This window comes from Scleropages formosus, chromosome 1 (genome assembly GCF_900964775.1).
Source record: "Scleropages formosus chromosome 1, fSclFor1.1, whole genome shotgun sequence".
Taxonomy (NCBI): domain Eukaryota; kingdom Metazoa; phylum Chordata; class Actinopteri; order Osteoglossiformes; family Osteoglossidae; genus Scleropages; species Scleropages formosus.
Window position 1 is genome coordinate 5,083,340 of NC_041806.1, and position 15,142 is coordinate 5,098,481.

Consider the following 15,142-nt stretch of genomic DNA (forward strand, 5'->3'; position numbering starts at 1 on the left):
GTGCTGAACAGGCAGCCAAAGGGGAAACTGCCAGGGTGATTCACCACGGAGTCTTAATGGCAAAAGAGGGAATCGGGAGAGTGGCGGGAGCAATGAAGAGGGCTAGTGGGAGGCAGCCGTGCACATCGTAAACTCACGGGTACACGTGGCCCACAGCAAGACTTCCGCCGCAATCTGTGACGGAGATTTTTTTTTTTTCCTCTTTCACACGTTCACTTTAGCTGCGAAGCATGGTCCAGAATCCCCGTCACCCTTTTTCCGTTCTCTGCCACATTTTCAAATTCAAAAAACCTTATTGGCACCGCCACAGCGCCCCGAATATCGGATCAAAAAAGTCGTCAGGTAATGAAAAGGAACAACGTACATTTATTCATTCAGCCGGCAACAAAGCAATTTCTAATGTCAAGCTGCTTGTAACTATTTACCCATTTATATAGCTGGGTAATTTTAGTGGTACAAATTTAGGCGAAGTACCTTGCTCAAGGGTACTACAGCTGGAGGTAGGAATCAAACCTGTGACCTTCAGGGCCAAGACGGCAGCTCTAACTACTACGCTACCAGGGTGATACCTGCCTATATGTAAGGCAACACAATTGAGAAGTCAATACACGTCTTAAGTCCATGGCTATTGGCAAGGCGCCAACCACACTGTGCCCTGAAAGCCCTTCCTCGTTCTCTCTTTCTCCCTATTTCAGTCCGGCAGCAATGAATTTGACCGCAGCTGTGTGTCGCTGTCTTCAACCAAGCTGACCCAAACTTCCCATGATGTTACCCCAGCATGTGTAGCGTGGGTTGGAGTGTTCAAGGGTCCTCATCCCACTGCTGGCACCTCCTGGGGATTGTGATCTTTCATCTGTGGCCTGTGTGTCTCACCTCTCTTTGCCAAGGACCCTGGACATACACCCCCCGGCTCCCATATGACCTTATACTTCCCCTTTCCGCTCTTCTTCCATCCCTGCTTCTCCCACCTCTTGCACCTCTCTCCGTTGATCCCTCTCCACCAAATAATTCCTCTTCTGTTTCTGCCCCCCCCAGCCTTCCCCAGCTTTTGAATTCATGTCTAAAACAGGATCTCCTGCATATCCTCTTTCGTAAAGCTAAACTAATAGTTTCAGTTACCTTCAAAATGGGACTGGGGACACCGGACGAGTGGAAATCGGTATCAGCTCTCAGACGCTGGTCTTGAGACGGAGTGCTGTCACACACACTTAATTGTCAGAGGGCAGTGGGTTTTGAGGAGCACGGCCGGGAGAGCAGGTTGTACATGTAGCTGGTGAACAGATGGCTGCATGCGAGGGCTCTCGATCATACACATGGAGAAAGAGCTCTGAATGCTCTTATTCCTTGCAAGGCGTTTCTTGTATTAAGCATTTATTTGGACGTCGATGGTTTAATAGTATGACAGCAAATTCAGCTGTCTTTCTCAGCCTTGGCTCTGCCTCCTTCATCGCCCATTTCTCTTCTGCCCTTCCCCCAACTCCCATATGTCTCTCTTCTTTCCCCTTCCCTCTCCCTCTTTTCCTCCTCCGCTCCCTTTCTTCCTATTCCACTCTCAACACCTTTCTCTCTCTCACCCCTCTCTGTCATCTCGGAACTGCAGCCTTGGTAGAACGACTTAATTACTCTGAATTCACACATTTTTTGATTTGCACTGTGGCCCCAGCAGCAGTGTCAGCGCATGACTGTGTGTGTAATTCCATGTATCTGCGTGTTTGTATTGATCACCGTGCTGTCTTTTCCACTGCTGGGACAACACAGCTGCAAGTCGGACTGGGTTCAAGTGGAATGAAAATGGACTGGCTTTCCAAGTGGGCGTCTGGTACAGAATAAAGAAGCCGGTGAACCCACTAGCACACATTCACACTCACTCACACTCACGCGCACGCACAAACTCAAAACAGACGAGAGCAGACAAGTGCACCCATAACAGCTACGAAAACTCTATTTGGCTGCTTAACGTTCTGAGCGTTTCATGAAGCGCTTCAGATAGATGGCCGCAAATCACACCATTACAGATATAAAGGTTCATAACGGTATAAAGTTGTTGCTGCATTAACAGATTGTCAGTACAATCAATGAAGTCTACAAAGGACATTTCAGTATAGAGTATGTAGAGGATTCCTCCTACTACTTAACAGTGCTCTCAGCGGCTACAGGCTAATGAGGACGGATAAAGAAAGTCTCCACTGAAACCCCTCACTGCAAATTTTTAACATATATTTATATATACACAGATTTATTAATCATTTTTTGCATCAACAATACATGTAACAGTCAATCTACCTTGTGTTCTACAGTTGATGGGAAATGGCCCCCAGTGGTAGGGTAGAGGTCCCGGTGGGGTTATTGCATGTGTTGGAGATCGACTTGGGGGGCACCTCAAAAAACAAGAAAAGCGATGAGGCGAGAGTGTCATTACTGCCACTGCGACCGGAGTACCCTGCTCCTTGTTTCTAAAGTAAAGGGCAACTGTGGTACACATTGATTCTCTTTGTTCTGTCACAGTCTGTAGAGAACCTTCACAAAGAAGAAATGGAGAGGTCTATTTGTGTGAAGGGTGAGAAGGGAGGGCACTGATGGATGAGAAACTGGGAGGTGTGAAGGAGCAGCCTTGTGCTCCCATCGACTGTCTGCGAGGCTAAAAAAACCAAAAAGCGCTGGCGATATTGTTACCGTAAAAGGGGTTTCACTAGCACAGGCAGGCTACAAAAGTGAGAAGAAAGCCATCGTGTGACGTCAGCGTGACCTTGTCCTGGTGGCATCTGTGTGGGACCAGGTGAGTCCAGCTAGGGCAGGGTTGATATCCTTCCCTGAACCACAGGTGAGGCATTCACAACCGAATCTTTGTGTCCACAGGTTGAGTATTCACATGAGCCTCATCCTGTATACATTTACAGCTACATACTTTTTGTACCTTAGAGAGCTGAAAGTAGCTCTTTGAATGGGCTGCTGGTCAAGCAGTAGGTGGAAGCCTGCATTGAAGTTCTCGAAAAAGTTGACCCACATGTTCCGTCTATCATTTTGTGACATGGATCGCTGTTTTTGTAGAGCTCAAGGCTGAGTGAAGGCTCTCTACCCCCTCTCAAGGTGTGTGTTTCTAGGCAGCCTTGACTTGATGAGCTTCAATGAGCCAATATTCTTTCTTACAGCTTATTAGCCTTGCTCTCCTCTAGCACTCGAGTGAGTGATGGGAGCAAAGAAAGAAAGGATTGAGAATCAGGTCTAAGTTACCAATTCCCAAGGGAGGGAGGAAGGTGAGGATTCGGCCAGGACGGTGGGTCGTCGGGAGGCCTCTCAGGAGGAGATGCAGATAGGCTTTCCATTCTTGTCATACTGGTAGACAAACATCTTGATGCAGTGGGAGTTGGCGGGGGAAATCCATGGACTGCTAGTGATGGAGAAGTTGTGGCTGGCGTAAAAGTGTGCTGGTTGCTTCCTGCAGCGGAACAAAGACCTGAGCACGTCGGCAGCCATGACCCGGAAGCGCTTGCTGATGAAGCAGTACAGAAAGAAATTGACACCTGTGTTGAGCAGAGCCAGCATGTTGGCTATGTCAGTGACCAGATGGAGCAGCTGAGCCGGTCCAGGTGCAGTGGGGGGTGTGGCGTACAGGTGGTACAGGATCATGACCACACGTGGTGCCCACAGTGCAGCGAAGACTGAGGTGATTGCCAGGAGAATTGCGGTGCTCTTGCCCGCAGAGTAGCCGCGGAGGCGGAAGCAGCTGCGCCGGTGGAGCTTGCGCACAATGACAGAGTTGAGGGCAAAGAAGATGGAGCATGGCACCAGGTAGACAGTGGCACAATGTGCCCACACCAGCACATGCTGACCAAGGTGGCTGGCCCCACCTCCAGTGGTCCGGCCCCCGTTGACCCCGTTTGGTGGCTCCAACCAAAGGTCTGGCCACCAGTAATAGGGAGCGCTGGAAAGCAGGCAGCCTAAGTAGACAGCCAGGATGACACGACGTGTGCGGGCAGGGTAGGAGACGGTGTGATAGCGCAACGGGTGGCACACAGCAATGTAGCGGTCTACTGTCAGCGGCACCGTGATCCAAATGGACGTGTGGATAGAGGAGAACTCCAGCACTTGGACCACTTTGTTGACAGATGGTGGCAGTGGGATACCCAGGATGAAGTCCTCCAGCAGGAAGTCCACAAAGACAATGAGGAAGAGAACCAGGATGTCTGCCGCTGCCAGGGCCAACAGATAGTTGTAGGACGACTTCTGACGTCGGGAGACCAGCTGGGACAAGACGATGACGGTCAGGATGTTGGCTGGGGAGGGGAAGACAGGAAAAGGCGTGGGTTAGAAGGTCGCAAGGTTATCAAAGTCTCAGGTTGGAGAGGCAGATAGAAGAAGGAAAAGATCAAAGGATGAGAAGATTACAGAGAGACTGATACCAGAGAAATCGGGATGATGGACAAAGGTGGGGTTTCAGGGTGATACCACAGAGGGTAAGAGCATTAAAAAGAACAATAGAAAAGCATTATCTGGGGAGGAACCAATTTCACAAGGTTTCACAATGATAACACACACACACACACACACACACACACACACACACACACACACAGTTTCAGATCCAGTTGCTCACAGAAATGAACTCATTTTGATCTGATCAGACGATGAGGTCCACAGGGAGAAAACAAAAATGTATCAGCTACAGGGCAACGCAATTCTCGGTGCTCACTGATAACAGGAAGCGACAGCGCTGGCTTCAGCACCACGGAGAGCGCCGGGGACAAGCCTGACTGCTGCACCCCCACCGGGGGTGCCAAACACACCCTGATGGCGGCAAACGGGGAGCAAATTGGAGCTGGCTCAGAAACAGAAATTCCCCTAGAATCACGAATCATCCTGTCAGAGCGCTGCACCAGAGAGACGTGTGCGATTAATATATGACAAGCAATGTCTGAATTATTGAATTATTTTAATTCAACAACAGAATTGCTTCCATTAGGAACCTCGGGTCAACTTATGAGCCGTCTGACCCACTTCTTATTGCGACTAGGCTGTGGCTATTACTAACTCTTGGACTATATTTCAGGACGGGAGGGAGATAGTGGGGGTAGAGGGGTCAGAGGAGGAGGAAGGAAAGGAAGACCAAGGGAGAGGGGTGAGAGGAAAAGAAAAAACAGTGAGAAAGAGAAGAATGTAAGGACAGCTGGTAGCATAGTGGTTAGAGCTACTGCCTTTTGATCTAAAGGTTACAGGTTTAATCCCTCCTTTGGCTGTAGTACCCTGGAGCAAGTTAGTTACCCTAAAATTGCTCTGGTAATATTACCCAGCTGTATAAAGGGGTAAATAATTATAGGTTGACTAACACTGTAAGTCGCTTTGGAGAAAAGTGTCAGCTTAATGTAAAGAAGAAGAAAGTCATGCAAAGCGAGGAGCCGTTCATGGTGGTTCTGCATGGCTCTTTGTATCGTCTACCGTGTTCCGTTTTCTGAGTTATACGGTATCACGGGACAGTAAAGTAAACCCCTGCCTTTTTACCCCGGGTAGTGCTTCTGCACACGCCAAGCGCTGTTTCATAGAAAGGAGCTTTAACACTTTGTGAAGCATCTACCAGCATACTGGAGACATGGCAAACAGGCAGGACAACGTGTTGCACACGCATTCAGCAAAGTGGAACACACCTGCAAAGGTGCACGTACACACACGTATTCGTCCATTTATTCATAGCTGGGACTTCCTCCAAAGCTGCTTATAATTATTTACCCATTTATGCAGCTGGGTAATTCTACTGGAGCAATTTAGAGTAAGTACCTTGCTCAAGGGTACTATAGCTGGAGGGGAATTTGAACCTGCCATCTTTGGGTCAAAAGGCATCAGCACGAACCACTACACTACCTACTTTACCTACTTGTTCCAGCTGCCCAGGAAAACGCCCACACACACACGCAGACACAAAACAAAGGCTTGGAGATTGGTTTGACACCCACACTCACGTCCGTTTCGGTGTGGTGAAACTCCTCGCAGAATCATATCCATTACCTCCCCTTCCCCCTCCAAGGCCTTCCCTCATGTGCGAGGAAGCTTAATACCCCCCGTCTGTCCTCATCTGTCTGCTGTGTCCCCCCCTCCCCACACCCCCTGGCATTTCTGGAGCACCTGTTGCAATTTCCCCCTGAAAATGAGCGTGTTTTGTTATCTGGGCTGCCTGTATTCAAACAACAGGTGACATTGCAGTGGTGGGGGATGGGGGCGGTGCCATTGTGAAGGGATGGGGGGAAGCGGGAGCCGGTGGCAGCTTGGGAAAACAGTTCAAAGGCACCTTCAGTCACTCGCAGGGCCATGCCGAGGCTGCGTGAGCCTCGGCAGCTAGATGGCAGGGAACGACCCGTATGCTCTGGACGCGGTGGCCCGAGGTACTGAGATTTAACCTAGTTTGGAGTGCCATTATCGCAGCAGATCCGACGAGTGCCTGCAATGGCTCGTCCTTCGTAACTCACAGCAGATTGTTTTATCAAAACCCTTTGGATCACCATGCAGTCAGATGCAGATTCCCAGCAGTGGAGATGGCATCAGTATTAAGTTTAAAGTCATACACGGTTCTTACTGAACTATTTGAACCATTTTCTTGGTTCAAATAGTTCAATAAGAACGATGCATGACTTTAAATTTTCAATTCTTACCATGTTGGTAGTGTAAGACCGTTTAATTTACTTACCGTATTTTTTCCACACACAAAATTAGCTTTTCTTGCACAACATTACACGAACCAGCATTGCTGCCATACCCTAAAAGATCACTATCTAGAGGTTGGGGGGTGCAGGGGCTCAGTGGGTTGGACCAGGTCCTGCTCTCTGGTGGGTCTGGGGTTCAAGTCCCGCTGGGGGTGCCTTGTGAAGGACTGGCGTCCCATCCTGGGTGTGTCCCTTCTGCCCTGTGTTGCTGGGTTAGGCTCTGGCTCCTTGTGACCCCGTGTGGGACAAGTGGTTCAGACTGTGTGTGTCTAGAGGTCACCTCACCTGGGCACTTTTCCTGAGATACGACACATTTACTCGCTCAGAATTAGGGAGCCTGTATTTCCCTTTGCAGACTTTAATTACCAGAAATGTTCATTTTAAACAGTACTCTCAATATGCATGTAAATCGAAATAAAAATCCCATTATGACCCCAAAGTACTAGGATCCGGGCTTCTGTTTGGTCTATTGCAGCTACAGCCAAACACAGAAGGCATTAAGACAAACAAACAAGCAAGTTATTGTGCCAAATTCGGATGTCTTCTAGAGATTAGTGCTTCGTGCAGCCTTATAATTACCACTCCATTCCCAGAAAGACTGCCAGCGGTAGGATCTGCCACAGCTTGACACGGCATCAGCTCCATCTCCCGAGCGACGCCTCTCTGGTGATAATCACCTCGGTTGTCCTGCTCGGCGCTTTGGGATCTGGGTGCATCGCTCTTTGTAAGGCTCGATTCGCAGCTGATTGCGGGCGACAAACCACCTTCCCTAGCGGTGCCTCGTGTCGGAACTGGCCTCTGTCACGGACATGTCGCAGCGGCATCGCGGGGAAACGGGGGGGGGCGCTGTCCTTTGGAAATGTGGCGGGGCTCGTGCTGCTGTCTTTTTGTCTGCTTTCGGTTTCATTTGTTTATACGAGAAGGATTTTACACCACATGCTTAATCTGGACCCCTTACAGTGAAGATTTACCATGAATGTTATCACCCAACAGCTCATCATTTTTTTCACCACCTTTTTGCTCTTCATGGTTTCATGTTGGATCGATGGCAGCTGTCACGGTAAACTAGGAACCCCCATATTCAGCGTCGTGGTAGGGTGGGACCTCATGAAAGTCAGGGTACAGCAGAATTGCTCATGGAAAACCTGGCTTCCTCACGCAGGGTGTCAAATGCACAGCCTTTGGTTCGAGCCGACTAAAGGGCTCTCCCAGGGGACGACGCTCTCCATAGGGGGGCGCTGACATTTCCGAGGATGAGAGTAGGATGCGTTTCAAGTTGAATGGCAGTGGGGAGGGGGGTGATAAGGATAGTTACCCCCCAAAACGCAACGCTGGACATTTCCCAAGACGCTGCAGAGTTGAGATCGTCAACGGAAACACCCATAATAAATCAGAACGAGAGGAGGTGGAGGAGGAGGAAAGGTTGCACGGTAACTGCCTCGCAGGAGTCACACACGAGTGGCGTGTTTGCATCCGTGCGCATGTGTGAGGGCAAGAAACGGATGTTTGCGTGCCCATTTACCTGTCCTCTTCGATCGACAGCCGAAAAAAGAGAAAGCCTAGGGGAAAAGGCCAGGGCACAAGTTGCACTCGCTGAATGACGCATGCGTGCGCACACGCACACACACACACGCACACACACACACACACAGACACACACAGAGCGCACGGACACACAGCTGACATGCACGCGCAAACTCGCGGTTGAGCTGACCTGCAAAATTACCCCTGAAACCCAAACATGGAAAGCCACAGGATGCCAGCATGTGGGAAAAACAACTCATTTCCATGGACGTGAGGCCTGGCGTTAAGGCTGAATGAAGCCACAATGAACAGTCCCCCTTGTGCATCAGCTTTTATGCAAGTAACACAAAAGCCAAGGAGCACGCGGGGGCCAAGGCTGCAGGTGGTGGGGACAGAGCGAGAGGGAGAGAGGCAGAAAAGGATGACAAAAACAGACAAATTGCCAATGAATGATAGCAATGAAACACACAAACAGATCCAGAGTCATAAACCTGTTTTCTTCTTAGGACTGAAAGCAGCACTTGAGCTGCACCTTGGATGGATTCAGACCTGGACTGCTCTTCCTTCTGGCCCTTTTAAACTTTCCAAGACCATCGTGACTAAGAGTTACATGTACGCCAGGAGGATTTTATTGGAAATTTGTACACAATATATCCTTGCAGCATTATTCATCAGAAATTGGATTTCCATAGGGATGTTATTCTGTAAAATGACAGTAAGGAGAGGCAACTAGGTGGAAGGTACATTTGTTCATTTAGGCAATGCTTTCCTCCAAATCAACTTGTAATGTTAAACTACCTACAGTTATACAGCTGGGTAATTTTACCGGAGCAATTTAGAATAAGTACCTTGCTTAAAGGTACTATAGCCAGAGAAGGGAATGGAACCCGCAACCTTTGAGTCCGAAGGCTGCAGCTCTAACCACTATGCTACCAACTTAAAGACCTGATAAGATTAAAGTTAAGGTTAAATCCCTTTTCTGATTTTCTTAAATCAAAGTGCTTAACATGTGCTGTATAAGAAGGTAAAGACAAAAAATGTACCGAAAATTGCCCAAGAATATTTACCTGTGAACGAGGCACAAAGCAGCATTGTGAACGTAGAAAAAATGCATATATTTCAGGGAAGTGCCATGATTAGTCTTGGGCTCATAAAGTCTGCCTGAGACAAGATGATAGACTATGCCCGGTGACTGGAGACACCAGATTAAACCTTCCAGAGACAATGTACTCCATGAAGCCTGTTGAATATCTACAAGCTCCTGACATGTGAGATGTAAGACATGCTGAACCTCCGGTTCTCCCGTATAGGACCCTTAAAACAGTGGCTGCAGTTTGTAGAACTTTGCATCTAAATAGACCCTTGTGGGGACCATAAGGAGTTGGGAGGCTCTGCTATCGGAACCAACCAACCAATTTCAAGAATCACTTGTCCCAAGTAGGATCACAGCAAGCCCGAGCCTATCGCGGAGACATTGGGTGTAAGGGGCACACCTTGGACAGGACGCCAGTCAATCGCAGGGCGACAACTAGGTACCCAGTCACACAGCCAGGCAAAGGTACTTGAGCAATTGCAGTGGCAGCACCTTGCTCAACGGGCACTACATCCAGAGGCGGGGATCAAACTAGCAGCTTTCAGAGCCGAAGGCAACCACTCCAACGATGACACCGCCAGCCACGCTGCCATTGGAACTGTTACAATAAAAAGTAATGTGGTATATACATTTATTAGGATAAACTGTAATTTATATAATAACCACTCCAATGGGCAACTGATGGAGACGCAGAACAAGGTAAGCACAGCTTCAACGTCTTCACACCGCTTCGTTCAAAATAAGCCAGCCGCTTAGCGTCCATAATTTATGCTGGGCTGTTCGCAGAAAGACAAAGGGAAGAAATGTTAGGCAATTACATCTCCAGTGCGGAGGACTGAGACAGAGCCTTTAAGTGGAGCCTTTATTGAACCCAGTGGGGCTCTTGTGTGTATTACAGACGCGGTGTAAAGAATAAAGCTGTCACTCCAGCTAGTGCAATAGCAGAGATCCCGAAAATGTGAACAGTACGATGAGGGACCCGGGGCAATTATCTTCTGATGGTGGTAGAAGATCGATATGCAGGTCAGACGTATTTTTGAATATGTTTCCTATTTGTTTTAGCAACGTTTTTTTTTTTTTCTCCCCCCCTTGTCTTTCTGGCCTTGGCTGATTTCCATTTTTATAATCTCCAGCTCTCGTTCTGCATGGAAATCTAATGTCAGCAAACAGCTGTCAGAATCCTGATATCGTATCTGTCTTGTCAGTGAAACGGTGTGAATCTGATTAAATTAAGAGCAGGAAGGCGGGGAAGAAGGGAGGCGGAAAGAGGCAGAGGAGAGGAAAGGAGAGGGAAGGATTCGTGAGAGCTGGCTGGAAAGAGAGGGAGAAGGGGAAAGGGACGAGGAGCGCCGGACAGCAAGGGTCCGTCTTGGCTGTGTCAGGGACAAGAAGTGCGGAAAATACAGGCGTAACACGTGACACCTCGCTGAGGATTGACCAGGAGCTCCGAAATGACTTAAATGGAACGTAACTGTTCCACACCATTTGCATCCTGTGGTGTGTAAAGAAAGCAATCAGCTTGGCAGAGCGTGTTTTCGGGGAGGGCGCACTCTATCTTTGAAGGATCTCATTGGAAAGTCGAGGTGGTGTGACAGTCCGATGTCAAATGGGAAACAACCAAACTGTAATCATAACCGGGGGAATATTATTGTTCATTCGTTTCGCTGACGCTTCCCTCCGAAAGCAACTTTCAATCCTGGGTTTGTACACTAATCTAGCGATTTATCTGTTTTCACATCAGTGTTTCATTTTTTCCTGTATCACTTCAGGAAAAGTACCCTGATCGAGGTCACCAGAGTAGGAAGTGAGATTCAAACCTGGGTCTTTCGACTGCAAGGCAGGGGCTCTGACCGCCACGTTACCCACCAACCGTGAAGGCTTGCCTCCGGACGTCCATCCCACCCCTTCTTAGAGCAAATGTTCCACTTATGTCACACGAGAGAGATGTTCCTTTAAAAACACAATTAGCAGTTGAATAGCACAACGCCCGCCCCCATCCGGGCAAACACACGCACGCACATACATAATGCAGCACGACGCATAAATCATTTGACAAATGCGATCATAAGCGATCATTATTCAAACATTATTTGAACGTGATTAAAACACCGCACAGCCCCGACGAAAAAGACTTGAGCCCCTCCGGTTCGCAGCGTGACCTCCTGTCACGGCTTGTCACGCCTGATGTGTTTTTAACACCTAACCCTGCCTCTGCTTCCCTGATTTTCCTCGATGCCCCCCAGCCATGTACAAGAGAGATGCCCCTCCCCCTAGACCCCCTCTCTCCATCCCCTCCCAGGCGCAAATGCAATTCACAGCAACTGGATGGTCATCCATGATTGCGTCGCTCCATTAAGTGGCTGGTTTTAACTTGGCCGGCGCTGTGCCTTGGCATTAATTAATATGTATCTGTGACCTTCTCTGTGGCTAAAATACCCGCCAGTTGCTTTTCTTCCCTTCCAAATGGCAGAAAGAACAGCACGGGTTTGTCACAAGAGAATACACCTCCTACGGACCCCCCCAACCCACCAGATCTCATCTATATTCACCCGGGAGCAAAACACATTGTACCGTCGATCAAATACTCTACGTATAAAATATAATCCTGCGGAAAGGCCTTGTAAGGTAACTAATGACCGAGCGCAACTAATGATAAAACACTAATGGCCGAGTACACAAAAGCAATTACAGTAAGAACTTGTATTACATGCTGTGGATCGGGTCCATTTACTGCGGTAATTGCTGTGCCGTTTCTGGCCCCACCTCTGCGGATAATACTTTTACACCTTAGCGCTCTTGATGGCGGCTCAACAGGTCGAAGACTTCAGCCTACCTTTCCGCACACGGTTTCTCCCTCCCCCTCCCATCTGAGCCAACATGGACCCTGCTCCCTCTCTCCGTCCCAGCAACGACGAGATCGCACCACCCAATCCATCTTTGCCGACATACCCACGAGTCGCCGGGTCCCCAGAGAGGAGGGACGGTGTCGAGACGCGGTGTCACACATTGACAACCTCCATTAAGTCTTAAACCTCCGCCAAAGCTCTGCAAGGACTCCAGGCTGGTGGTTCTGATTTGGTCAGCTATCTACCTTGATCATTCCTGGGGCTCATTTAAACCCACCGTGGCAAAAATGAGAAGCAAGGCAGGGGCACGCAGCGGTCAAGTGCACGTAGCGCTGAAGAGGCCGTGGTGTTAATGACTCCAGCTTGTTAAATTAGACTGTGTGCTTTCCAGTTCTGGTGCTGCTGGTTGGAGGGAAGCTGGAGAAGGTCACAGATTCGTGTGAATCCAAGTCTACATCTTTAACCTCCGTCCTGTTTTGATCGGTCGCGGCGACACTGAGCATCATGACTGTAACAACGACTGCGCCTCTTCCTCACCTGGCTCCATGGGACAACCCGGCTGGCAGTCGAGCACCAGTGTCGACCAAAGTTTGGAAAAAAATGCCGCGGATACACAAGGCGGGGAAAACGGGGATTGCGGAGCAAACTAAGTGCATAATCTGTATCACATGTGCTCACACACTTACACGCAGAGGGGAGGCTGACTTTAAAAATGCAGGAGTTGTCAACATTGACGCTCATCGGCATTTATAGGGTCAAACGTAAACACATATCAAAATACATTAATAGTTATTAATGATGAACTTGACCAGCACTATGGAAAGCTGCACTCTCTAATAAACACTCTGGCAATCTTACACACACACACACACACACACACACACACGCACACACCCAAAAACCTTTACCTGGCAGGCCAAGGCAAAGCAAGATGCTGTAGTAGATGATGGGCAGTGGTCCTAGGGGGCAACGTTGGGGTCCAACAGGAGGTGATCCAGAGCCCCAAACACCACTGTTGGTGGGAAGAGAGGCGAAGATGTGGCTGTGCTCCATGGTGCTCCGTCTTTCCCCGCTTGATTTCGGTCCTCCGCTTCACTCAGGACTCGGCGTAGCGCTCGCAGTGTGGGAGAGCCGAGTGAGGTGCCGCTGTCCCCCGGTGCCCATCGGCTTGGAGCAGGCACGCGCGTGCGTGTGTGACCGTGCGTATGTGTGTGTCACCGTGCGTATGTGCGAGTGTGAGAGAGAGGATCGCACGAATGGTACGCTGGACCTGGAACCGGCTACCGCGAAGGTAAAGAGGTGCCGAAGACAAGGAGAGCGACGCTGAACATGTGTGGCTGAGTGAGAACAGGAGTGAGTGGAGGAGAGAGAGAGGTGGGGGGGGTGGGGGTGTAGTGAGGATGGGGGGTAGTCTGGATGTGTAGCTCAGGGGAAACGAGAGAGGGAGAGAGGGAGGGTGGATGTGCAAGCAAGTGAGGAGATAGGGGTGAAAAGGAAGGAGAGAGAGCGAGAAGAGATGTGGATAACGAGGAAGAGAAAGAGAGGAAAGAAGGAGAAAGTGTGAGCTCCACTAAGGTATCATAACTGTCCAATTAATCATGTCTAACACACAGGTAATGGAAGCAAAGAAACACACAGCGGCTGTTAGGAGGAGAAAGAGTGAGGGTGAGGAGGGACAGCAACAGTAACGTTTTATTAAATTTCGCCGTAATGCTGGTTTTACGTTGACTGTCCGTACTGTAGCGTCCGTGATGAATTCCGTTTGTGTTCGGATGCTTTGGAGATGTTGACCTGTCTTACAGAACCTGTGAACTGAAGTGACTGAGCAAGAGAAACCGAGAGGGCGAAGCAGTTTAGGAAAGAGAGAGACAGAGAGGGTCAAGGAAGGTCGGGAGGGCCTTATTAGAGCGGAGTCCGGTTGCTTCAGAACATCTCCTCGCCGCACATTTAACCGTGATCACAGTCTCGGTTGCAACCGAGTGTCTTGTTACGCTATGCATTAGTAACCTTGGTTGGAAATTTTTGATCAGGAAAAAAAAAAAAAACACCCTAAAGAATACACCAGTCGGTGCCCGAATTACAGGTGCATCGGTCACAAAAACTGAAGAATTATCTAGCGTGCCATGGGAACAGTCAACATTAAAAATAATGACAGCATATGGCAAGCATGGGAAACTGTATTAGTAAAGAGGAACAGTGGTTGCAAGTCAGAGCTTGACAGAGACACTTTGCAGGGTATTTGTTAAATAGAGTTGATCTAGGAATTTATACCGGGACGCACACTGGGAAATCCCTTGTGCCCAAAGCCTACACTCAAAGGTACAAAACCTGGCATAAGGAGCACATTACCAGGACCCCAGAGCAATGGAAAAAAACAATAATATGGTCTGTTGAGTCATCTTTCAGCCCCTTTCTTTCATCTGGATTGGTTTACGTTCTGGAGAAAGCCAAAGGATATTTTCAGCTCGCTTCAAGTGTTAAACATGGCTAGAGATCCATAATGATATGGGCAATAATCTTGTTGGACGTATTACGTCTTATTGCTCTGCGTGGTTGTACGACAGACAAGAAATATGAAATTATTTCACAGGACCAGGTGCACCCTCTAGTGCAAACACTCTTCCCTCATGACTTTCTCATATTCCAGAATGATAATGGCTGAATGAACACCGTGAAGTAAAACACCTTCCACGGCCTCCCCAGGCATCACATCTGAACATCATCAAACCTTTATGGAAGGTTCTGGAGCACAGAGGGAAAACTGGATTTCCACTTTCTGGAAGCTTTTTTTCTTGAAGGATGGTGCAATTGCCCACTACACACAGTTCTGGACTTGTATGACAGCATTCCAAGAAGGACCAAAGAGGCTGTGGAGGCAAACGGTAGCCCAAACTACTCCTTATTTGCTCCCTGGTATTAATACACTGTTGGGTGTTTCTGTTATTTTTTTTCTTTGCCTGCATATGACAAAAAAATAGTCATAAAAGGGG

The 15,142-nt window shown here is 48.7% G+C and overlaps 1 protein-coding gene across 2 annotated transcripts; it reads right to left on the reverse strand.

Annotated features, from left to right (window-relative positions):
* Positions 1–3,294: 3,294 nt before the first annotated feature.
* LOC108930246 (probable G-protein coupled receptor 139) lies at positions 3,295–13,205 on the reverse strand. 2 transcript variants are annotated; one of them, XM_018745405.1, is made up of 3 exons: positions 13,061–13,205; positions 9,147–9,149; positions 3,295–4,274 (listed from the first exon to the last, which is right to left on the reverse strand). In XM_018745405.1, the coding sequence occupies exons 1-3, from the start codon at positions 13,203–13,205 to the stop codon at positions 3,295–3,297; spliced, it is 1,128 nt and encodes a 375-aa protein (XP_018600921.1). The 2 variants fall into 2 exon arrangements, with proteins under 2 accessions (XP_018600921.1, XP_029113733.1); XM_029257900.1 differs by lacking the exon at positions 9,147–9,149.
* Positions 13,206–15,142: the final 1,937 nt, after the last annotated feature.